General features: G+C 45.5%; 1 protein-coding gene across 2 annotated transcripts in view; it reads right to left on the minus strand.

The window, feature by feature from the left end:
* Positions 1-26,920, minus strand: part of LOC139563531 (neuronal PAS domain-containing protein 3-like) — a 425,688-nt gene that overhangs the window by 324,242 nt on the left and 74,526 nt on the right. Inside the window, exon 2 of one of the 2 annotated variants that reach the window (XM_071382263.1) lies at positions 20,369-20,452. The exons of the other annotated variant lie outside the window; for it this stretch is intronic. Coding sequence (XP_071238364.1) covers positions 20,369-20,452 — 84 coding nt within the window. The remainder of the gene's footprint in view (positions 1-20,368; positions 20,453-26,920) is intronic. 2 annotated transcript variants of the gene reach the window in all.

The raw sequence follows: 26,920 nt of genomic DNA on the forward strand, positions 1-26,920 counted from the left end.
CAGACATGAATAGAGGAGCACAGAGACCCATTCTGCCAGACATGAATAGAGGAGCACAGAGACCCATGCTGCCAGACATGAATAGAGGAGCACAGAGACCCATGCTGCCAGACATGAATAGAGGAGCACAGAGACCCATGCTGCCAGACATGAATAGAGGAGCACAGAGACCCATGCTGCCAGACATGAATAGAGGAGCACAGAGACCCATGCTGCCAGACATGAATAGAGGAGCACAGAGACCCATGCTGCCAGACATGAATAGAGGAGCACAGAGACCCATGCTGCCCAACATGAATAGAGGAGCACAGAGACCCATGCTGCCAGACATGAATAGAGGAGCACCGAGACCCATGCTGCCAGACATGAATAGAGGAGCACAGAGACACCATGCTGCCAGACATGAATAGAGGAGCACAGAGACCCATTCTGCCAGACATGAATAGAGGAGCACACATACCCATTCTGCCAGACATGAATAGAGGAGCACAGAGACCCATGCTGCCAGACATGAATAGAGGAGCACAGAGACCCATGCTGCCAGACATGAATAGAGGAGCACAGAGACCCATGCTGCCCAACATGAATAGAGGAGTACAGAGACCCATGCTGCCAGACATGAATAGAGCAGCACAGAGACCCATGCTGCCAGACATGAATAGAGGAGCACAGAGACCCATGCTGCCCAACATGAATAGAGGAGCACAGAGACCCATGCTGCCAGACATGAATAGAGGAGCACAGAGACCCATGCTGCCAGACATGAATAGAGGAGCACAGAGACCCATGCTGCCAGACATGAATAGAGGAGCACAGAGACCCATGCTGCCAGACATGAATAGAGGAGCACAGAGACCCATGCTGCCAGACATGAATAGAGGAGCACAGAGACCCATGCTGCCAGACATGAATAGAGGAGCACAGAGACCCATGCTGCCAGACATGAATAGAGGAGCACAGAGACCCATGCTGCCCAACATGAATAGAGGAGCACAGAGACCCATGCTGCCAGACATGAATAGAGGAGCACAGAGACCCATGCTGCCCAACATAAATAGAGGAGCACAGAGACCCATGCTGCCAGACATGAATAGAGGAGCACAGAGACCCATGCTGCCCGACATGAATAGAGGAGCACAGAGACCCATGCTGCCAGACATGAATAGAGGAGCACAGAGACCCATGCTGCCAGACATGAATAGAGGAGCACAGAGCCCATGCAGGCAGAGTAGAGTAGAGGAGTATTGGGTTCTGCGGTGATGATTAAAATATATTTGCTGGAACCTGGCAGTGGTAAGTGGCTGATGAATAAGAGTAGTCAGACCCCATGAGGAGCAGTCACCCACTGCTATACCACGTACACACACACACACACACACACACACACACACACACACACACACACACACACACACACACACACACACACACACACACACACACACACACACACACACACACACACACACACACACACACACACACACGGAAAGAGGGCGCATGTCCTACTGTTAAACCACATCACCTCAGAGGAAGCCCCAGCCCTCCCCTGCCTAGTTGACATGTTTATTAGGACTTTATATTGACTCCAGGATTTGGTGCTTGGGGCTGGCCAGTTGATTTAAAAGGCTTTTTATCGATGTCATCTGGAGGACTGAGGTGAGTGACATTTACAGGTAAATTCTTCCCCCGTACCGCCAGACCATTACAACAATAATGGTTTTCCTGGGTCCTTCCACTGGTTAACTGACCAAACCTCTGTAGTACCTGCATGGTGCATGGTGCTGGGAAGAGATCAATCTCATGTAGGATGGCCATCGACTGTGACCATGTGGGTAACCCTTCATTTGGTTGGAGGGGAGTTACCATCCTTCCCCAACAGCTTTCCCAATGGGGAGACAGCTTGATGATTATTTTAGCACAACTGAAATGCCACACATACTGTAAAGCTTGTCATGTAATGCACGGGTCAAACTCAAGGCCCGTGGGCCAGGTCCGGCCCACGAACCCATTTTGAGTAAAAATAAATAAATAAAATATGATTTTAATTATATATTTTTTCTGGGAAAAAACAACATTGAAATGACTAAAATCAAATGGAAACTGTGTAGAAATGACGTTGAACCTACATTTATATCTCTACTATTTACTCTGGTTGCTAATAATCGCCAAGACAGAAAGCTGGACAGTCAGAGAGCATCAAAAATCCCCCAAAACGATGGATAGAAGACCCCTTTTTGCACAATTTTTTTGGACTCATCACATACACTGCTGCTACTGTTTATTATCTGTCACTTTATTCCTAGATATATGTACATATCTACCTCAATTATTTCATACCACTACACATCGTCTCGGTACTGGTACCCCTTGTATATATTATATAGTCAAGTTATCGTTACTCATTATGTATTTAATATTACTTATATTATTAGGTGTTTTAATTTTCAATTATTTCTCTATTTTCTCTCTCTTTGCATTGTTAGGAAGGACCCTTAAGTAAGTATTTCACTAGTAGTCTACACATGTTGTCTACGAAGCATGTGACGAACACATTTTATTTTAGCAAATTTTGACGGCAAGGAAATATAACACATTTTCAGTGCGGCCCTGATGAAATATAACACATTTTCAGTGCGGCCCTGATGAAATATAACACATATTCAGTGCGGCCCTGATGAAATATAACACATATTCAGTGCGGCCCTGATGAAATATAACACATCTTCAGTGCGGTCCTCCGGACCCCTGATGAAATGTAACACATCTTCAGTGCGGCCCTGATGAAATATAACACATCTTCAGTGCGGTCCTCCGGACCCCTGATGAAATATAACACATCTTCAGTGCGGTCCTCCGGACCCCTGATGAAATGTAACACATCTTCAGTGCGGCCCTGATGAAATATAACACATATTCAGTGCGGCCCTGATGAAATATAACACATCTTCAGTGCGGTCCTCCGGACCCCTGATGAAATGTAACACATCTTCAGTGCGGCCCTGATGAAATATAACACATCTTCAGTGCGGTCCTCCGGACCCCTGATGAAATATAACACATTTTCAGTGCGGCCCTCCGGACCCCTGATGAAATATAACACATTTTCAGTGCGGTCCTCCGGACCCCTGATGAAATATAACACATTTTCAGTGCGGCCCTCCGGACCCCTGATGAAATATAACACATTTTCAGTGCGGTCCTCCGGACCCCTGATGAAATATAACACATTTTCAGTGCGGCCCTCCGGACCCCTGATGAAATATAACACATTTTCAGTGCGGCCCTCCGGACCCCTGATGAAATGTAACTCATTTCTTTATCAAATAACACTATGGGGAACTATCTTATTTGTTAGGCTACTGTTGAGCCAAGTACAGCATCAACATGTATCATTTATAATTGAGTATACTATGGAAGTTCAACACATTCAAACTTTGATCCATTTAATTGGTCTAAGAAATATACTGACTACAACAGGGGGCATGTTGTGACCATGTACTAGGAATTAGAACATTAGAATTAGAACACTTAGAATTCCACATTGGAATGTCCAGTGTATCAGTTCTCCAGGCCAGTAACTCATGCACAGTGTAAAGAGAGGGAATCTCTGCTCTGCATGCTGTCTGTCTGTCTCACTGAATATTTAGCCACTAGCTCATGAGTCCTGGCATCCAGCCAGCAGGCAGGACTGCATCTAGCCAGCAACACACACACACACACACACACACACACACACACACACACACACACACACACACACACACACACACACACACACACACACACACACACACACACACACACACACACACACACAGTACACACACAGTACACACACACAGTACACACACACAGTACACACACACTTCCCCACCCTCAACACCACACAGGACAGACCATACAGGACAGACCATACAGGACAGACCATACTGGACAGACCACACAGGACAGACCACACAGGACAGACCACACAGGACAGACCACACAGGACAGACCACACAGGACAGACCACACATGACAGACCACACAGTACAGACCATACAGGACAGACCACACAGGACAGACCACACAGGACAGACCATACAGGACAGACCACACAGGACAGACCACACAGGACAGACCCCACAGGACAGACCACACTGGACAGACCACAAAGGACAGACCATACAGGACAGACCATACAGGACAGACCACACAGGACAGACCATACAGGACAGACCACACAGGACAGACCACACAGGACAGACCACACAGGACAGACCATACAGGACAGACCATACAGGACAGACCACACAGGACAGACCACACAGGACAGACCACACAGGACAGACCATACAGGACAGACCACACAGGACAGACCACACAGGACAGACCACACAGGACAGACCATACAGGACAGACCATACAGGATGATGTTCTAGACTTCCTCCATAGTGACCACCAGTATACTCTTCACCAAGCCAAGTCACTGTTAGGCAAAGGTTGCACTGACATTTTGCTGAAGTGAGTGAATGCTGTATAACTTTACTATCTTTCATCAGCAGGAGTGTCTGTTAACGGGGACTCTTAGTGGTGCTTGACAGAGTGTATCAACCCTGAAGAAGGGAGGAGTGGATGGGCTCTCAGATACTAGAATGGCATTCAGGAAATGTTCAGATGAATAATACAGGAATGTATAATTGTGGAGCGAGAGAGAGAGAGAGAGAGAGAAAGGCGATCATGGTCTTCCTCCCAAATGAGCCCTGGTCAAAAGAAGGTCATTACAGGGTATAGGGGACGTACACATGGATCCTGATTGACATCACATGTTTTGTGACTCCACTGTGTATGTTAAATGTTCAAACACATTTAGTTGGTGATGAAATAATACTCACTCTTTGCATCCTCAATCCCAACAGTATTAGGAGAGTTGTCTGATGGCTGTCCTGAACACTTCCCTGTCTGTCCCTCCTCTGGTTCCTGAGCTGTTCTCCTCCCAGGCTCACAGCTTAGAGGCTGAATTATTAACCACAATCTAGTGCCCACATCAAACCTGCACAGTCTGCACACCACCATGCTTTGCATAGGAGAGACAGGGGGCCGTGCCTTCTCTACACAACACTGTCATTCACAGCTCCATGCACTGACTAACACTCGCTGCTTGGTTGCAGAACACAGCGCTGGGCTGAGGAGGAAGGCAGAGGTTGCCAGAGATACAGTACTTTTCCTCTCCTTAGCTATGACAATAGAAAGCACCCCCTACCTAGTCAACGAAAAAAAGAGTCTTGGAAAGCAATGTCCCAAAAGTCCCTCTTCAGTGGTCATCTTTGGATGATTTACCCAGCACCACATACACAGATATAATGAGTGAAGGCCTCCATTGATACACCTCATACCCATCCATATGGTTGGTAAACACCGTATTGTACACTTTCTCAAGTGTTCTTATCATAAGGATGTCAGTCAGTTAGACTGAGTGGGTGGCGCAGCAGTAGATGGTTAAAGGGTGATACCTTTAAGCAAAGTGTCTCTCTTCTCTTCCTAAATGTTTTAGCTCACCTGTGGTGAGAGGTGCCACTTCCAGTATGCACAGAGACACTGTGACTGCTGCTGCCAAATGGAGAGTGTGTGACTGGGAGGTAGACTGATAGATAACCCAGTGTTCCCTAGGTTGTGTGGGCGCTGCCTTGTGCAGCTGTCTGAAACCCAGGCATCAGGATTCAGCGGATCAGACGGTGCAAGTGCTGACAAACTTCAGTGTCTGACTTGAATCTGCAAACAGAAATACTCGTGGCGCCACTTCAAGACCTCAAGACTGTTCACGTCACATATTCTGTGCTAAAATAATACACTATAGACTGCACTTATAGAGAACACGTCACGTCAGCTGGTTTCCAATTCCAATGTCTGTTGTGAAATGAAAGTCACTGCAATACACTGCAATACACATCGAGATCTATTTTATCCTCCTGTCGTCGTCTAGCTTTACAATGTGTCACCATTAAGAATAGGCCCGACATAAGTCACAAATACTAGGATATGTACTAGGAAATATTCCACTATTATGGTCTCTTCTTAGGAAGTATTTTTTTAACCTAGCAAATTAATCCTATTATATACTACAACATGTAAAAGAGAGCAGATACAATCATTTAAATACTACAACATGTTAAAGAGAGCAGATACTAAGGTACTGCATCGCAGCGCTAGCTGTGCCACTAGAGATTCTGGGTTCGAGTCCAGGCTCTGTCGCAGCCGGCTGTGACCGGGAGACCCATGGGGTCTCGTCCGGGTAATGGGAGGGTTTGGCCGGCAGGGATGTACTTGTCCCATCGTGCACTAGCGACTCCTGTGGCGGGCCGGGTGCAGTGCACGCTGACACGGTCGCCAGGTGTTTCCTCCGACACATTGGTGCGGCTGGCTTCTGGGTTAAGTGGGCATTGTGTCAAGGAGCAGTGCGGCTTGGTTAGGTTGTGTTTCGGAGGACGCATGGCTCTCGACCTTCGCCTCTCCCGAGTCCGTACGGGTGTTGCAACAACGAGACAAGACTGTAACTACCAATTGGATATTGTGGAGAAAAAGGGGTAAAACAAATATTTAAAAAATAAAGAGAGCAAATACAATCATTTAAATACTACAACATTAAAAATAGAGCAGATACAAAATCATGTAAATACTACATCATTAAAAATAGAGCAGATACAATCATTTAAATACTACAACATTAAAAATAGAGCAGATACAATTATTTTTGCTGAATGCATAACAAATCTGGACTGAGAATCATTCATTCATTTGTTAAAGAAGGGATGAAAAAGGAGAGATATCTCCCTCTTCTGTGTTAAATGATGCAATGAGTGTCATTGTAATTCACTGTTGTGTCATCTGCGGTCACTCTGACCTTCAGCAGCCTCCAGCAGCCAATCAGGCTGTTTACTCAGGCCCAACCACACTCTCTTCTTAGACTGGGAGAAATTAGCACAACCATTATTCAAACAAGACCGCACACCACAGCAGCAGCCACAGAAAAGATGGAAAGAGAGAGATAGGAGAATGAGACTTCAGTTCAGTCCTCCTTCTCCTTAGTCAAGGAGGGAGAGAAAACTCAGAGGAGAAGAAAGCCCAACTTTTGAAAGTTAAAAACACAACATCTAAGACGTGATTGAAGCAGTACACATGGCATAAACAAAACCCAGTTCAAAGAGGTTGTTTGCTCTCTTGCTTTGTCTGCCTAGCTCTTGAAATAGTCACTTCAAGTAATATTCAAGTGTCTATAAAGTGTCTGATATGCAAATCTAACTATGCAGAATGTACAGAAAATACATATTGAATTCCAGGGGACAAATTAGGATAAATCTGTCTTGACCACAGCTCAACTCTTGTGCTTTCACAATATGCACAGCATTACACACATGTATTTCCAAATCACTACCATGAGGAGTTACTTCATACAGGGGAAAACGCTGACTGGTGTGTACACACTGATAGGTAGGTAGGTAGGTAGGTAGGTAGGTAGGTAGGTAGTAGGTAGGTAGAGAGCGAGAGAGAGAGAGTATAAGAGAGAGAGAGAGAGAGAGAGAGAGAGAGAGAGAGAGAGAGAGAGAGAGAGAGAGAGAGAGAGAGAGAGAGAGAGAGAGAGAGAGAGAGGGAGAGAGAGAAAGTGGACCACATCTGCAGCCCAGCTCAGCCCAGTACACTACCTAATGATCTCTATCTTTAACTATAGTCATAGTACTAGATCTATTACCCTGGACCTGTGGTTCAGGTTAGGGGCAATTAAGCCCATAGCTATTTGTGTGTATACAGTGGTACAATCTCCTGCGATTCTCCATTATGCCTACAATATTCCCTGTCATACTGTATTGGATTTGCAGGGCGATGCAGCACGGCTAGAGTGGTCCTGGGAGAGTAACAGTCACGGCAGGCGGGAAGAAGGGAGGGAAGGAGGGAAGGAGAGGGGCGGAGATGGAAAATAAGATTTGGCCACTGACTGCATCAGGGAGCTGAGCTGCATCATTGTCCTGTGCCGCCTGCATTCGTTCTGAAATCACTTAAAGTAGAGGTGCCATCGTGATTATTGTCTGTGTGCTACTGGAGCAAATCAATGCTTCCCTGTCTGTATCTCGTTAATAAAATCTGAAGAATAACAGTTACAAGCCATTACTCGGGAAAAGTAGCAGAAAAGCAATTGATTCAGTTGGGACTCAGCCAAATAGCTTCTGCACCAATTAGAGTGTCATCTCATCTTCCTCTCTTCCTCCCTTTCTTTTTGCAGGAATTATTTCAGGGCAAACAACCATCATTTGCACAGTGTCATTTTGCTCCAAACGATTACTGTAGATAGAAAGTTCCTGCCCTCATAAAATCAAACATCTGGATTTGAGGAGAAAGAGGAGGACCATCCTACTTTTTTATATAGTGAAACATTAAAAAAGTTATCCTTTTTAGATAAAATCATACTAAATATATTCACGTCACCAAATAACTGCTTAAAACACACTGTTTTGCAATAAAGGTCTACAGTAGCCTCAACAGCACTCTCTGGGGTAGCACCATGGCGCAGCCGGAGAACAGCTATTTTCCGTCCTCCTCTGGGTACATTGATTTCAATTCAAAACCTAGGAGGGTCATGGTTGTCACACTTTTCAATAGACTTACAAAGTAATTATGACGACTTCCGGAGGACGTCCTCCAACCTATCAGAGCTCTTGCAGCATGAACTGGCATGTTGTCCATCCAATCAAAGGATCAGAGAATGAATTCTAGTACTGAAAGCATAAGCTACAGATAGCTAGCACTGCAGTGCATAACATGTGTTTAGTAGTTGACTCAAAGAGAGAGAAAGACAATAGTTGAATAGTTTTAAACAAATGAATGTCTTAAACAATTAAGGAGAAGCAGCAGAGAGAGAGAGACAGCTATATTTTGTGGAAATTTTTTAACTTTCACTTTCACTTACTTAGCTAACTTAGCCTAGTCAAACACACAGCTGAAGCAGAGAGGAAGGCTATTTATGTTAGCTGGCTAAGGCTATCCAACACTGGAACTCTTACAAGTCAAGGTAAGTTTTCGGTCTTATAAATGTATTGCCACCGGGGCCCCCGGTGTAACTACTAAACTGCTTGCTGTACACTGTACAGCGTGATTGTAGCGGGTTTACTAATGCGTTAGTTCTAGTAGCTATGTTGACTATGACGTTAGCTAATATGCTAACAATGATGTATGCTGTGTGTAGTGGTTATGTTATAAAGGTTTTGCTTGGAGAGGTTTTTTCACCTGGTCACAGACAGCTGTGTCTGTCTGTGACAGACGTTTGAAGTCCACAAACGAATGGAAAAGGTGAGAGGAGGATTTATACAACGAGCAAGGTGATCATGCTGTTTGTATGTGGCTGCTATGAAAGTGAACTGTGTGTGCGGGTGATCGGAGTGTATTTATTCAGCCGATTCTGTTGACAAACGTTTCTTAAACGGAAGCAAGCGTAACGAAACGGGGATAGACCTACGTGAATTTGATTGAATAGAAACTCTCGATTTGGGACTAATGATTATACCCTAGATCAACTAGATTTTTAATTGTTTTATTTATTTAACCTTTATTTAACTAGGCAAGTCAGTTAAGAACAAATTCTTATTTACAATGACGGCCTACCAAAAGGACTCCTGCGGGGACGGGATTAAAATAAATAAATAAATACAATATAAATATAGGACAAAACACACATCACAACAAGAGAGACAACACAACACTACATAAAGAGAGACCGAAGACAACAACATAACAAGGCAGCATCACATGACAACACAGCATGATAGCAAGACAACATAACAACAACATGGTAGCAACACAACATGGTAGCAGCACAAAACATGATACAAACATTATTGGGCACAGTCAACAAGACAAAGGTCAAGAATGTAAAGACAACAATACATCACACAAAGCAGCCACAACTGTCAGTAAGAGTGTCCATGATTCAGTCTTTGAATGAAGCTAGATCAGCTAGATGCAGGCAAGAGTGTATTGAATGCGTTACTGTCTATCACCTTGATTACTCCAATTTGTCTCTCGACACGTGCACCTATGTAATAAACTTTAATTCGTAGGCTAGGTTGTAGCAACCTCATGATGGGTATAGGGAAAATTCAAGTATTATGTAGTAGCCTAAACCTATCTTTTTTTAACACTTATTTTACCAGGTAAATTGACTGGGAACACATTCTCATTTACATCAACAAGGGGAGAGAAAGGGGGATAATTGGGAATTTAGCCAGGACACCAGGGTTAAAACCCCTACTCTTACGATAAGTGCCATAGAATCTTTCATGATCACAGAGGACACCCGTTTAACGTCCCATCTGAAAGACGGCACCCTACACAGGGCAATGTCCCCAATCACTGCCCTGGAGCATTGGGATATTTTTTGGGGGGACCAGAGGAAAGAGTGCCTCCTACTGGCCCTCCAACACCAGTTCCAACAGCATCTGGTCTCCCATCTGGGGACCGACCAGGACCAACATTGCTTAAAGGCAAGCCAGCACTGGGATGGTACTCTTTGAATATCGATGTTACATTGAGCTGGATGAATGGAATATGAATGACAGTCATCCAATATACTGTAATAGAAATAAGGCCACGCTAATGATAATAAAAATGGTCCCCCTTAATCTTAAATGACACCGACTGCCACTGTTCTGGATAGCATCTTTTTTTCTAAGAGTGTACAGCTGATGAACGCTAGCAATAATACCCTGATGAAATACTGTAGGGTGTCATCTCAGCTGAGTCCTCTCATCTCTTGCAGAGAGAAAGCCTTGTTAAAGTATCTCATCTGACGGTAGAATACTGTCATCTGTGACATAGAGTTTTGGAAAGGGATATAAGCAGAACGGACTTCCTGACTTTGCCTAGCCATGCTGAACGTTTTGAGTGGGCTGAGATTTAGTCATGTTTACATAACGCAACCATTACAAAAAGTAAATCATGTGATTATAAATTATTTTAATTGTATTTCAACAATTGTAAATGGATGTTGACCAATCTCACAAATAGATGAAAAGAGGTTTTGACAGGTAATCATGAAACAGATTTTTCCATTTACACCTCTGATTAGTAAACAAACACAATTAAGCATTTGACAGTTAACCATTTTTAGTAACGCAATGTATAGCTAACTGCAGCGCTGCTGACAACAAACAATGTATAGCTAACTGCAGCGCTGCTGACAACAAACAATGTATAGCTAACTGCAGCGCTGCTGACAACAAACAATGTATAGCTAACTGCAGCGCTGCTGACAACAAACAATGTATAGCTAACTGCAGCGCTGCTGACAACAAACAATGTATAGCTAACTGCAGCGCTGCTGACAACAAACAATGTATAGCTAACTGCAGCGCTGCTGACAACAAACAATGTATAGCTAACTGCAGCGCTGCTGACAACAAACAATGTATAGCTAACTGCAGCGCTGCTGACAACAAACAATGTATAGCTAACTGCAGCGCTGCTGACAACAAACAATGTATGGCTAACTGCAGCGCTGCTGACAACAAACAATGTATAGCTAACTGCAGCGCTGCTGACAACAAACAATGTATAGCTAACTGCAGCGCTGCTGACAACAAACAATGTATAGCTAACTGCAGCGCTGCTGACAACAAACAATGTATAGCTAACTGCAGCGCTGCTGACAACAAACAATGTATAGCTAACTGCAGCGCTGCTGACAACAAACAATGTATAGCTAACTGCAGCGCTGCTGACACCAAACAATGTATAGCTAACTGCAGCGCTGCTGACAACAATGTATAGCTAACTGCAGCGCTGCTGACAACAAACAATGTATAGTTAACTGCAGCGCTGCTGACAACAAACAATGTATAGCTAACTGCAGCGCTGCTGACAACAAACAATGTATAGCTAACTGCAGCGCTGCTGACACCAAACAATGTATAGCTAACTGCAGCGCTGCTGACAACAAACAATGTATAGCTAACTGCAGCGCTGCTGACAACAAACCATGTATAGCTAACTGCAGCGCTGCTGACAACAAACAATGTATAGCTAACTGCAGCGCTGCTGACAACAAACAATGTATAGCTAACTGCAGCGCTGCTGACAACAAACAATGTATAGCTAACTGCAGCGCTGCTGACACCAAACAATGTATAGCTAACTGCAGCGCTACTGACAACAAACAATGTATAGCTAACTGCAGCGCTGCTGACAACAAACAATGTATAGCTAACTGCAGCGCTGCTGACAACAAACAATGTATAGCTAACTGCAGCGCTACTGACAACAAACAATGTATAGCTAACTGCAGCGCTGCTGACACCAAACAATGTATAGCTAACTGCAGCGCTGCTGACAACAAACAATGTATAGCTAACTGCAGCGCTGCTGACAACAAACAATGTATAGCTAACTGCAGCGCTGCTGACAACAAACAATGTATAGCTAACTGCAGCGCTGCTGACAACATGTTCATTTTTACATGCAACTGCTGGTTTGTGATAATACTAGATCCAGCTCAGCAGAATACAAGTTGCTTAAAGGTGATAGAACAAGTCTCCTTGCTAAAGGTGATAGAACAAGTCTCCTTGCTAAAGGTGGTAGAACAAGTCTCCTTGCTAAAGGTCATAGAACAAGTCTCCTTGCTAAAGGTCATAGAACAAGTATCCTTGCTAAAGGTGACAGAACAAGTCTCCTTGCTAAAAGTCACAGAACAAGTCTCCTTGCTAAAGGTCACAGAACAAGTCTCCTTGCTAAAGGTCACAGAACAAGTCTCCTTGCTAAAGGTCACAGAACAAGTCTCCTTGCTAAAGGTCATAGAACAAGTCTCCTTGCTAAAGATCATAGAACAAGTCTCTTTGCTAAAGGTCACAGAACAAGTCTCCTTGCTAAAGGTGATAGAACAAGTCTCCTTGCTAAAGGTCATAGAACAAGTCTCCTTGCTAAAGGTTACAGAACAAGTCTCCTTGCTAAAGGTGACAGAACAAGTCTCTTTGCTAAAGGTGATAGAACAAGTCTCCTTGCTAAAGGTCACAGAACAAGTCTCCTTGCTAAAGGTCACAGAACACGTCTCCTTGCTCATTTTGTTGACAGCCTTTTACTAAAACATGCCACCACATAAAATGTATCTGAAACCTGCAATTTCCTCCTGCTTTGCACCGCTACGGTTTCTAAAAATAAAAATATAAAAACGTTCCCCCATGCTGGAGTACTGTGCCGCACTGTTAACTACAAGGTCTCACCTTAATTGTGGATTATGTATAGAAAGAAACAGCATGGAGAGGATTTAGAGAGAGGAGAGAGTGAGTGTCAGGGCCCTGCAGGCAGCAGCAGAGATGTGGAAACAGTGAACAACGCTGCTGCAGACTGCTGCTTTCATCATCTGGGAGACGATCTGTGGGTTCATGTCACAACAAGCAGAGATCAAACCGGAATTTGACACAACAAACTTGTCACTACTTCTGGTGTGTTAGACTTACTAATGAACAATAAAATATAAATCAAATGATTTCTTTTTTTCCCTCCCCCCCTCGGGGAGATTACATAAGGTGCACATCCTCTCTGTTACAACAAACATCTGGTAAAGGGGAAGAGAAGGAAGTCTACCAACCAGCCAGGTGCACTGTAATGGAGGCTAGTCTTCCAAAAAAAAAAGTATTATAATTATCAAGAGTCTAGAAACAGATCAAGAATGTATCAGATCTTGGCCAATGGCTACCACAAAAGAGTTTATCGACAACCAATTAACCTGTGGTGAAGCGATGCCAGAGACGCCATAACGACTCCAGGTCTGGCACCAGCAATCACCAGGGGCACCAGTCAGCCAGGCCAGCCATCCAACACATACAGTACATTGGGAAAGTATTCAGACCCCTTGACTTATTCCACATTTTGTTACGTTCCAGCCTTATTCTAAAATTGATAAAATCTTTTTTCCCCTCGTAAATCTACACAAAATACCCCATAATGACAAAACGAAAACAGGTATTTACAAATGTTTGCCAATTTATTCAAAATAAAAAACAGAAATACCTTATTTACATAAGCATTCAGACCCTTTGCTATGATACTCAAAATTGTGCTCAGGTGCATCCTGTTTCCATTGATCATCCTAGAGATGTTTCTACAACTTGATTGGAGTCCTCCTGTGGTAAATTCAATTGATTGTGCAGCGTTTTCCTTTCTGTTTTCCATGAGTTTGACTACAACTCCAACACCTGTGGAAAGTACCTGGATGTGCGTATGTTCTTCAGCTTTTGTAAATTTAATTGATTGGACAAGAGTTGGAAAGGCACACAACTGTCTATATAAGGTCCCACACTTAACAGTGCATGTCAGAGCAAAAACCAAGCCACGAGGTCAAAGGAATTGTCCGTAGACCTCCGAGACAGGATTGTGTCAAGGCACAGATCTTCCTTTTTCTCCCCAATTTCGTGGTATCCAATTGGTAGTTACAGTCTTGTCTCATCGCTGCAACTCCCGTACGGACTCGGGAGAGGCGAAGGTCGAGAGCCGTGCATCCTCCAAAACACAACCCAACCAAGCCGTACTGCTTCTTGACACAATGCCCACTTAACCCAGAAGCCAGCGCACCAATGTGTCAGAGGAAACACAGTACACCTGGCGACCGTGCCAGCGTGCACTGCGTATGGCCCACCACAGGATTCGCTAGTGCGCGATGGGACAAGGACATCCCTGCCGGCCAAACCCTCCCCTAACCAGGACGACGGGTCTCCCGGTCGCGGCTGGCTGTGACAGAGCCTGGACTCAAACCCAGAATCTCTAGTGGCACAGCTGGCACTGCGATGCGCCACTCGGGAGGCTGCAAAAACATTTCTGCAGCATCGAAGGTCCTCAAGAACACAGTGGCCTCCATCACTCTTAAATGGAAAAAGTTTGGAACCACCAAGACTCTTCCTAGAGCTGGCCGCCTGGCCAAACTGAGCAATCGGGGGAGAAGGGCCTTGGTCAGGGAGGTGACCAAGAACCCGATGGTCACTCTGACAGAGCTCTAGAGTTCCTCTGTGGAGATGGGAGAACCTTCCAGAAGAACAACCATCTCTGCAGCACTGCACCAATCAGGCCTTTATGGTAGAGTGGCCAGACGGAAGCCACTCCTCAGTAAAAAGCACATGACAGTCCTCTTGGAGTTTGCCAAGAGGCACCTAAAGGATGAAACCAAGATTGAACTCTTTGGCCTGAATGCCAAGCGTCAAGTCTGGAGGAAACCTGGCTTGGTGGTGGCATGGTGGTGGCAGCATCATGCTGTGGGGATGTTTTTCATCGGCAGGGACTGGGAGACTAGTTAGGATCGAGGGAAAGATGAACGGAGCAAAGTACAGATAGATCCTTGATGAAAACCTGCTTCAGAGCACTCATGACTTCAGGCTGGCGCAAAGGCTCATCTTCCAACAGGACAACGACCCTAAGCACACAGCCAACACAACGCAGAAGTGGCTTCGGGACAAGTCTCTGAATGTCCTTGGCCCAGTCAGAATCCGGACTTGAACCCGAGCAAAGATCTCTGGAGAGACCTGAAAATAGCTGTGCAGCAACACTACCCATCCAACCTGACAGAGCTTGAGAGGATCTGCAGAGAAGAATGGGAGAAACTCTCCAAATACAGGTGTGCCAAGCTTGTTAGCGTCATACCCAAGAAGACTCGAGCTGTAATCACTGCCAAAGGTGCTTCAATGCCAAAGGTGCTTCAACAAGTACTGGGTAAAGGTTCTGAATACTTATGTAAACATGATATTTCAGTTTTTTATGTTTAATACATTTGCCAAAATTTAATACAAATGCCAAAAACACCTGTTTTTGCGTTGTAATTATGAGGCATTGTGTATAGATTGATGAGGGGAAAAAACGATTTAATCAATTTTAGAAGAAGGCTGTAATGTAACAAAATGTGGAAAAAGGTAAAGGGGTCTGAATACTTTCTGAATGCACTGTACGTACTGTATCTGGGTGAATAGTGAAGACACCTTATGGTTAGCGCCACATCATGGCATGACCAGGGAAAACTCTGGACCCTGCTGGGCCTGGCTGACCAGCAAAACCTCCTAGCCCTACAGTAGTTATGGTCCAGAACCCATGTGTTGAACAGAGAGGTGAAGAGTGAAAGAGGTGGGCAGACAGACTGCTGTTGGACAGTGAGTGTTCAACTCAGCCCAGCCCAGCCCAACCCAGCCCAACCCAGCCCAGCCCAACCCAGCCCAGCCCAACCCAACCCAGCCCAGCCCAGTCCAACCCAGCCCAGCCCAGTGTTTAAGTGTTACTGTGTTGACACATAGGGATGACATAGGGAAGCTGTCTGCCAAATAACTGCCAGCCAGACCAAGCAGGAGAAGAGAGGAAAGGAGAGGAGAGGAGGGGAGAGGAGAAAGGCCTCCCTTCCCTCTCTCTCCCTTCTTCTCCTCCCTCCCTCTTAAAAACTCCCTAAATTCTATCAGCATATCGATTGTGCTACCAGGGCTGGTAAAACCCTAGATCATTGTTATTCTAACTTCCGCGACGCATATAAGGCCCTCCCCCGCCCTCCTTTCGGAAAAGCTGACCACGACTCCATTTTGTTGCTTCCAGCCTACAAACAGAAACTAAAACAAGAAGTTCCCGCGCTCAGGTCTGTTCAACGCTGGTCCGACCAATCTGATTCCACGCTTCAAGACTGCTTCGATCACGTGGATTGGGATATGTTCCACATTGCGTCCAACAACAACATTGATGAATATGCTGATTCGGTGAGCGAGTTCACTAGAAAGTGCATCACTGACGTAATACCCACAGCAAAGATTAAAACATTCCCAAACCAGAAACCGTGGATTGATGGCAGCATTCGCGCGAAACTGAAAGCGCGAACCACTGTTTTTAACCAGGGCAAGGTGACCGGAAACATGAGCGAATACAAACAGTGTAGCTATTCCCTCCGCAAGGCAATCAAACAAGCTAAGTGCCAGTATAGAGACAAAGTAGAGCCGCAAGTCAACAGCTCAGACACAAGAGGTATGTGGCAGGGTCTACAGTCAATCACGGATTACAAAAAGAAAACCAGCCCTGTCGCGGACCAGGATGTCTTGCTCCCAGACAGACTAAATCACTTTTTTGCTCGCTTTGAGGACAATACAGTGCCACTGACACGGTCCGCTACCAAAACCTGCGGGCTCTCCTTCACTGCAGCCGAGGTGAGTAAAACATTTAAACGTGTTAACCCTCGCAAGGCTGCAGGCCCAGACGGCATTCCCAGCCGCGTCCTCAGAGCATGCGCAGACCAGCTGGCTGGTGTGTTTACGGACATATTCAATCAATCCTTATCCCAGTCTGCTGTTCCCACATGCTTCAAGAGGGCCACCATTGTTCCTGTTCCCAAGAAAGCTAAGGTAACTGAGCTAAACGACTACCGCCCCGTAGCACTCACTTCCGTCATCATGAAGTGCTTTGAGAGACTAGTCAAGGACCATATCACCTCCACCCTACCTGACACCCTAGACCCACTCCAATTTGCTTACCGACCCAATAGGTCCACAGACAACGCAATCGCAACCACACTGCCCTAACCCATCTGGACAAGAGGAATACCTATGTGAGAATGCTGTTCATCGACTACAGCTCAGCATTTAACACCATAGTACCCTCCAAACTCGTCATCAAGCTCGAGACCCTGGGTCTAGACCCCGCCCTGTGCAACTGGGTACTGGACTTCCTGACGGGCCGCCCCCAGGTGGTGAGGGTAGGTAACAACATCTCCAACCCGCTGATCCTCAACACTGGGGCCCCACAAGGGTGCGTTCTGAGCCCTCTCCTGTACTCCCTGTTCACCCACGACTGCGTGGCCATGCACGCCTCCAACTCAATCATCAAGTTTGAGGACGACACTACAGTGGTAGGCTTGATTACCAACAACGACGAGACGGCCTACAGGGAGGAGGTGAGGGCCCCCGGAGTGTGGTGTCAGGAAAATAACCTCACACTCAACATCAACAAAACAAAGGAGATGATTGTGGACTTCAGGAAACAGCAGAGGGAGCACCCTCCTATCCACATCGACGGGACAGTAGTGGAGAGGGTAGTAAGTTTTAAGTTCCTCGGCGTACACATCACGGACAAACTGAAATGGTCCACCCACACAGACAGCGTTGTGAAGAAGGCGCAGCAGCGCCTCTTCAACCTCAGGAGGCTGAAGAAATTCGGCTTGTCACCAAATGCACTCACAAACTTCTACAGATGCACAATCGAGACCATCCTGTCGGGCTGTATCACCGCCTGGTACGGCAACTGCTCCGCCCACAACCGTAAGGCTCTACAGAGGGTAGTGAGGTCTGCACAACGCATCACCGGGGGCAAACTACCTGCCCTCTAGGACACCTACACCACCCGATGTCACAGAAATGCCATAAAGATCATCAAGGACAACAACCACCCGAGCCACTGCCTGTTCACCCCGCTATCATCCAGAAGGCGAGGTCAGTACAGGTGCATCAAAGCAGGGACCGAGAGACTGAAAAACAGCTTCTATCTCAAGGCCATCAGACAGTTAAACAGCCACCACTAACATTTAGTGGCTGCTCTCAACATACTGACTCAACTCCAGCCACTTTAATAATGGGAATTGATGGAAATGTACGTAAAAATATATCACTAGCCACTTTAAACAATGCCAATTAATATAATGTTTACATACCCTACATTACTCATCTCATATGTATATGTATATATACTGTACTCTATATCACCTACTGCATCTTGCCATCTTTATGTAATACATGTATCACTAGCCACTTTAAACTATGCCACTTTATGTTTATATACCCTACATTACTCATCTCATATGTATATACTGTACTGTATACCATCTACTGCATCTTGCCTATGCCGTTCTGTACCATCACTCATTCATATATCTTTATGTACATAATCTTTATCCCTTTACACTTGTGTGTATAAGGTAGTAGTTGTGGAATTGTTAGGTTAGATTACTCGTTGGTTATTACTGCATTGTCAGAACTAGAAGCACAAGCATTTCGCTACACTCACATTAACATCTGCTAACCATGTGTATGTGACAAATAAAATTTGATTTGATTTGATTTGAAATACGATGACTATGATAACTCTTATTGAACAGAGAAAAATATTTCCCTCTCTCAATCCCACACGTTCCATAAACAAAGATAAAAGAGTACATATTGTTAAGCCCTGCCTAGCAATACATCTGGAAAGGAGAATAACTTTGGGTGAGCAGAATTTTGCAATCACAGTCAGTTAGAGTTCTCTCTGTGGGAAACATAGCTCTGCTCTGCTCTGGATATCTCTTTATGAGGACTAATCTGAATGGCTGGCAAGAGATGGTGAAGTGCCAGAGGCATGATGAATCTGCTCTGATGGAGGGAACGGAGAGAGAGAGAGAGAGAGAGAGCAGTGAGAGCATAGAGAGAGAAAGATATAGAGAGCAGAGAGAGGGGGGAGAGGTAAAGAGAGTGCAGAGAGAGAGAGAGAGAGAGAGAGAGAGATAAAGAGAGCAGAGAAAGAGAAAGAAAGAGAGAGCGAAAGAGAGTGAGTGAGAGAGAGTACCGCCTGCTTTCTCCCTCTACTCTCAGTGGGGGACTCAATTCTCTCCACAGCTAGTAGCCGGGCAACAGCGCCAGCGAACAATTTATTTACATGCCCTGTTATCCCGCGCCCAGCATCACACCTCTCTCTGACTGACTATACTAACTTAATCTGTTTCCACTAACTTACTGTGGGGTGATAGAATGACTGAGTGACTCATTGTGAGCTTACAGAACAGGGCCCTGGCAGCTGAGCGAAAATTGAGGAAAAATAAACTTCCAGAGGACCTATCATCCTTTCCTTTCTGTCACTACAAGACCATGGTACTTGCCTAGGGAGCAGCAAGAGGAACTGCCCCTCCCTACCTTCAGGCTATGCTCAAACCCTTCACCACAACCCGAGCACTCCGTTCTGCCACCTCTGGTCTCTTGGCCCTCTCACCCTTAAGGGAGGTCAGCTTCCAGTCCAAGCTCTTCTCTATCCTGGCACACCAATGGTGGAACCATCTTCCCCCTGGAACTAGGACAGCAGACTCCCTGCCCATCTTTGGAAAACATCTGAAACCCTACCTCTTCAAAGATGATTTGAAATAATCCCACAGCACCCCCCTCAGCTTCTCTCCTCTCTCTCTCTCTCTATACAGAGTTTTAGTCTTGCTCCGTTCATTGAGCTGGTTTCGTAAGCAGCACTAGGCCGGGCTAACAAGTATCAAAGGACATCAAAAACTATGCAAACTCTGAAAATGATCTGGTGATTTAAATAAACAATGTTTTAAATCACTTAATGTCCTCAATGAATGGGTTAAATAAGACTTCCAACTTACTGGGGAAATTTGGACATGAATTGGGCATCTACGGCCTCCTCCACTGTTTCCTCCATGCAGAAAGGGTGTAGGGTTTTAATTTCCCTACAAAGATAGATACAGTAGGGCTGATCAGTTTAAAACATTCAGTCAATGAGCCGGTGGATAAATAGCATGTGTAAACTGTACAGTAACAATGACTTCCAAGGAAGGATCTGTAAATACAATGCATATGTTAATAATAATATTTAAGTACATATTAGTTAAACGTAAAAAATAGAGTTAAACATATTGCATGGAGCCTTTCAGTGTATGTATTGCTGACCTTAAAGTTGCACTATGCAGACATCCCTCTGCCATTTCCTGGTTGCTAAAATTATAATAGTTTGCCTAATTTCAGTTTATGTGACAAAACAAGCAATGTAATAGTGTAGAGAATCATTGTACCATCTAAACTGCTGTGAAATATATTTTCCATAACCAAAAATATTGTATTTTCATCTGTTAATTTGTATTTTTATTTCACCTTTATTTAACCAGGACATCTTGGGGTTAGGAATACAGGACTGAACCCTATGTTTCAGTAACAGAGTGTGTGACGGTGTGTTGGTGTGATGAGAGCACCACAGACAGCCCTACAGTATACATTTACTTTGCCTTTCAGAATAATCAACAGCTCAACTATATCAACTGCCGTGCTATTCTGTACGTATTTCTACACATCTTAAAGTTCACCCCCTCTTCTACCATTCTTTACATTCCAATACTTTTCTTTACATTTTTATAAAAATATGAACAAAGATTTTCCTTCCTTTAATTTGGTGAATATTTTTGTATGCGTTTCTAAATGAAGACAAACTTAATTTTCAACCAGACAGCTTATCAAATGTTCTTTGCAAAGCAGGCCATAAATATGAATGAGTCCACCGCTCAGACGTGAAAGGGCCGGCTGTGCATCGTCTTTCTCCGCTAAGAAAGGGGGTTTATCACAAATAAAAACCCTGAGTCATTTTTCACAGAAATAATTGCCCTGCATAGGGTGTTATTTCCTGTGTAATGATTGGCTGTCTGAGGCTAATGTTGGCAACTACACAGTGAAAGGAAAGCTGAGTGGGCTGGGATTGGCTGGGCTCGGAGCGGAAGAGGGAGGGATTGGCTGGGAGGGGCTGAGACGAGAGGCTGGGCTGGGTAGGGGGGAAGGGTGGGATGAGCTTTGATGGGCTGGGATGGGCTGGGGTTGGCTGCGTTGGGGTTGGAGAGGTGCTAGGAGGGTCTGGGAAGGGCTGAGAGGTGCTGGGAGGGTCTGGGAAGGGCTGAGAAGTGCTGGGAGGGGCTGGGAAGGGCTGAGAAGTGCTGGGAGGGGCTGAGAGGTGCTGGGAAGGGCTGAGAGGGGCTGGGAAGGGCTGAGAGGGGCTGGTGTAACCGATGTGAAATGGCTAGCTAGTTAGTGGTGGTGCGCGCTAATAGCGTTTCAATTGGTGACGTCACTCGCTTTGAGACCTTGAAGTAGTGGTTCCCCTTGCTCTACAAGGGCCGCGGCTTTTGTGGAGCGATGGGTAACGATGCTTCGTGGGTGACTGTTGTTGATGTGTGCAGAGGGTCCCTGGTTCGAGCCCGGGTATGGGCGAGGAGACGGACGTAAAAGTTAAACTGTTACATTGATGCTGTTGACCCGGATCACTGGTTGCTGCGGAAAAGGAGGAGGTCGAAAGGGGGGTGAATGTAACCGATGTGAAATGGCTAGCTAGTTAGCGGTGGTGCACGCTAATAGCGTTTCAATCGGTGACGTCACTCGAAGTAGTGGTTCCCCTTGCTCTGCAAGGGCCACGGCTTTTGTGGAGCGATGGGTAACGATGCTTCGTGGGTGACTGTTGTTGATGTGTGCCGAGGGTCTCTGGTTCGAGCCCGGGTATGGGCGAGGGGACGGACGTAAAAGTTAAACTGTTACACTGGGACAGACTGAGATGGACTGGGGTGAGATGGGCTGGGGTTGACTGTGATGGGCTGGGCTGGGTTGCCTCCGCACACATCAGAGGGGTAACCTCAAAACTAACTGTGGCCACTCAGCTGGAAGGCTTTAAAGTAGAAAAACACTGCAAGCCATTATCCACCACAGTTCTCTTACTGTGGCTGGGGCCTGATCTGGTCTGGTCTGGTCTGGTCTGGCCTGGTCTGGTCTGGTCTGGCCACTATGTTACTGTAAGGTGAAAGTCAAAGAGCAGTTATGCTTGTGGTACGGAAAACATGGCCCTCGACATTCCTAGCTCGAGGAGCCATGGGGTTTCTGAACTCAAATTAGTAAAGACGTCAAACACGGCAGGGTCTACTGTTTAGACGAGCACATTAAGAGAGCACATTAAGAGGGCACATTAAGAGGGGTGTTCAGCAAGCCTCCTTTCAGAAGGAGACCCTGAACTAATATCATACTGACTGCTACATATTTACAGCTATCCAATGGCTGTCTATGGCTGAATGACTGAATATTACAGTACTGTTTGTAGCGACTGTAAATCTATGTCCACATATTTTCCAATATGACTGTATTTTTACAGAACTTCTCAGCTCTCCTCTGTGAGGTGTTGCACGCCTGGGGAGGACCAGATAGTTGTTTTCCTGGAGGATCACAGTAAATACTGCATCTCCCATAGGGACCCAGTACAGTATAACACTAGGGCAACGTCCCAAATGGCAGCCTATTCCCTACATAGTGCACTACTTTTGACCAGAGCTCTATAGGCCCTGGTCAAAAAAAGCACACTATAAAAAAAATAGGGTGCCATTTGGAACGATATCTTAGACTAGGCCTTTTCAGGAACATTGGGAGCTATAAGCTCTTTGCTCAGGTAGACTCAGTCAAATCAAATCAATTCATCACAGGCTTCATAAACAACAGGTTCAGACTAACAGTGAACTCATCACTTACTGTCCCTTTCCAACATTTCTTTCCTTCTTAATGCATTCGGGCCAGTCAGTTGTGTTGTGACAAGGTAGGGGGGGTATACAGAAGATAGCCTATTTGGTAAAATACCAAGTCCATATTATGGCAAGAACAGCTCAAATAAGCAAAGAGAAAAGACAGTCCATCATTACTTTAAAAGATGAAGGTCAGTCAATATGGAACATTTCAAGAACTTTGAAAGTTTCTTTAAGTGCAGTCGCAAAAACCATCAAGCGCTATGATGAAACTGGCTCTCATGAAAAATAGTTTAAATAAGGAAAACCCTTGGAATGAGTAGGTGTGTCCAAACCTTTGACTGGTACTGGTACTGTACATATTTAAATATATGTACTGTGTATATATGGCTGTGGTCCATTCTGTTCTTCTCTCCTTATAGGCTTTAAGAGATTTTCACGTTGTTTCTCCACAGCGACCCTTACTGGGAGAGGCCTGCTAATGCCAGCTCCTGTTCAGCCTCTAGGCCCAAGACACTCCACCTTGGAGGAGGGCAACAACATACCTCATCGCCATGGTAATCCCCCCCCCCCTTACCTTCTCTGTCTTCCCTTCTTCCTTCTGGTCAGGGGCAGACCAGGCCACAGCTCAGATGCTGTACATACTGTTACTAGTACCAGCTACCTCCCTCTCTTGTCTGGTTAGAGAGACAACATGGTTAAGGATGCCAGCTTGTGTAAAAATCAACTTAACTCCACTTTACTGGCTGGAGCAGTAGAGGAAATGAACCAATAATGAGTTGATGTGCAGGGGTATGAGGTAATCGAGGTGGATATGTACAGTACATATAACTAGGAATTAAGTGACAGTAGCAGCAGTTTATGTGATGAGACAAAAAAGTTAGTGCAAAAAGGGTCAATGCAGTCCGGGTAGCTATTTGGTTAACTATTAAGCAGTCTTATGGCTTAGGGGTAGAAGCTGTTCAGGTTCCAGCCTTGGTGCATCGGTACCGCTTGCCATGGGGTAGCAGAGAGAACAGTCCATGACTTGGGTGGCTGGAGTCTTTGACCATTTTTAGGGCCTTCCTCTGACACCATCTGGTATAGAGGTCCTGGATGGCAGGGAGCTCGGTCACAGTGATGCACTGTACGCACTACCCTCTGCAGCGCCATGCGGTCAGATACCAAGCAGTTGCCATACCAAGTGGTGATGCAGCCAGCCAAGATGCTCTCAATGGTGCAGCTGTAGAACCTTTTAAGGATCTGAGGGTCCATGCCAAATCTTTTCAGCCTCCTGAGGGATCCTGAGGGATAACAGGCCTTGTCGTGCCCTCTTCACGACTGTGTGGACCATGATAGTGATGTGGACAATGAGGAACATGAAGCTCTTGACCCGCTCCACTACAGCCCTGTCGATGTGAATGGGGGCGAGCTCAACCCTCACGTTTCATGTAGTCCACAATCAGTTGCTTTGTCTTGCTGACGTTGAGGGAGAGGCTGATGTTCTGGTACCACACTGGCAGGTCTCTGACCTCCTCCCTATAGGCTATCTCATCGCCATCTGTGATCAGGCCTACCACCGTCGTATCGTTGGCAAACATAATGATGGGGTTGGAGTCGTGCGCGTCCATGCAGTCGAGAGTGAACAGGGAGTACAGGAGGGGACTAAGCACGCACCCCTGAGGGACCCCGTGTTGAGGGTCAGCGTGGCGGGTGCGTTGTTGCCTACCCTCACCTCCTGGGGGCGGCATATCAGGAAGTCCAGGATGCAGAGGGAGGGTTCAGTCCCAGGGTCCTTAGCTTAGTGTTGAGCTTGGAGGGCACTATGGTATTGAACACTGAGCTATAGTCAATGAACAGCATTCTCCCATATGTTTTCCTCTTGTCCAGAAGGGAAAGGGTAGTGTGGAGTGCAATAGAGAGAGTCTGGAGAGTCCAAACGTATTAGAGCATTAGTCAACACTGTTGTTCCTGCTAAAACAGTGGCACAGGAGAAACACAACACACAGTCCAGACTACATGATCTGGACTCACTTAGCTGAGAGCCTAACTACAACACACACACACACACACACACACACACACACACACACACACACACACACTGGTGCGCTACTAAATACTTACTGGAATAATAACAGAGGAGGGATAAAGGAAATAGCAAGAGAACAAAAAGGAGAGAGAAGAGAGAGAGGAGAGAGGAGAGAGGAGAGAGAAGAGAGAGGAGAGAGGAGAGAGAGGAGAGAGGGGAGAGATGAGAGATGAGAGAGGAGAGAGAGAGGAGAGAGAAAAGAGGAGAGAGAAAAGAGGAGAGAGAGGAGAGGAGAGAGAAGAGAGGAGAGAGAAGAGAGGAGAGAGAAAAGAGGAGAGGAGAGAGAGGAGAGGAGAGGAGAGAAAAGAGAGGACATGAAAGAGAGAAGGGAGGAGAGAGGAGAGAGGAGAGAGAAGAGAAAGGAGAGAGGAGAGAAGAGAAAGGAGAGAAGACAGGAGAGGAGACAGGAGAAAGGAGAGAGGAGACAGGAGAGAGACAAGATAATCATGAAAGTAAATGATGGAAAGGCAACACAGAAAGGACCAAGCCCATATTTTGACAAATAATGGTAGGAAAGAAGGAAATCAAAGTTTTGCTCTAATCACAATTAGTCTGAGTGTGGCCTTTTGTGACCATTTTGAGTTCAGTCTGTTGAATTGCCAATTTGTCCTTGATTTCAGATGGGGATCAGGAGTTGTGTGTGTTCGGCTGCTGCAGTGAGCAACAACCACATCCAGACAACGGCCACGTCCCAAATGGAACCCTATTCCCTATATAGTGCACTACTTTTGACCAAAACCCTATGGGCCCGAGTCAAAAGTAGTGCACTCAATAGGGAACAGGATTACATTTGGGACACAAACAAAGTATCAAGTGATGGGCCCCAAAGCGTCCAAATCAGATGATTACAACGTGTGGCACCCAGAGGCCTCTCAGCAGAACCTTCATCACGCCTCCTGACCCCTATGATTTTCATTAGAGATATCCAGTTTGAAATAACAAGTGGAAGTAGGGTACACACACTGCTCTGTCGGTGCTTGTTTAATTTCCTGTTGGTTTGAAAGGTTCCTGAGGAAACAAGAGGTGTGATAAGTAGACAAGCTACCTCAGCAGACAGCTATCTGGTGACCTGGTCACTCTGGCTTCATCCCAGATGGCACCCTATACCCTATATAATGCACTACTTTTGACCAGGGCCCATATAATGCCCATAGGGCACTGGTAAAAAGTAGTGCACTATATAGAGGATAACTCATATTGTTTAAATGATGGCCAACATAGATTACTCCACCACCACTGTATATGGCAACACATATTTTCCACAGCTGTCATCACAAAGCGCCTTTATTTGAGTCCCTCTCTCAGAAAGAGTAATATGCTACAGAAGCAAATCCTGGATTCCTAAGATATGGTTGAAGGGTAGGAAAAACTGAAAAGGTGATACGATGGTGTCATTTTCCAAAATGAGTTTATGTTCTGATGCAAATCTTCTCCTTCAACCATAAATCAAGGGTATATGAAACATGACTGCTGCAGCTAGAGTGAGTTTTCCATGAGTGTACACTTACAGCAGGGCACTGTTTCCAGCTGTGTGTCCCAAATGTGTGTCCCTGTAGTGTACTACTTCTGGCCATGGTCAAAAGTAGTAC

Source organism: Salvelinus alpinus, chromosome 34 (assembly GCF_045679555.1).
Source record: "Salvelinus alpinus chromosome 34, SLU_Salpinus.1, whole genome shotgun sequence".
NCBI classification, from domain to species: Eukaryota; Metazoa; Chordata; class Actinopteri; order Salmoniformes; family Salmonidae; genus Salvelinus; species Salvelinus alpinus.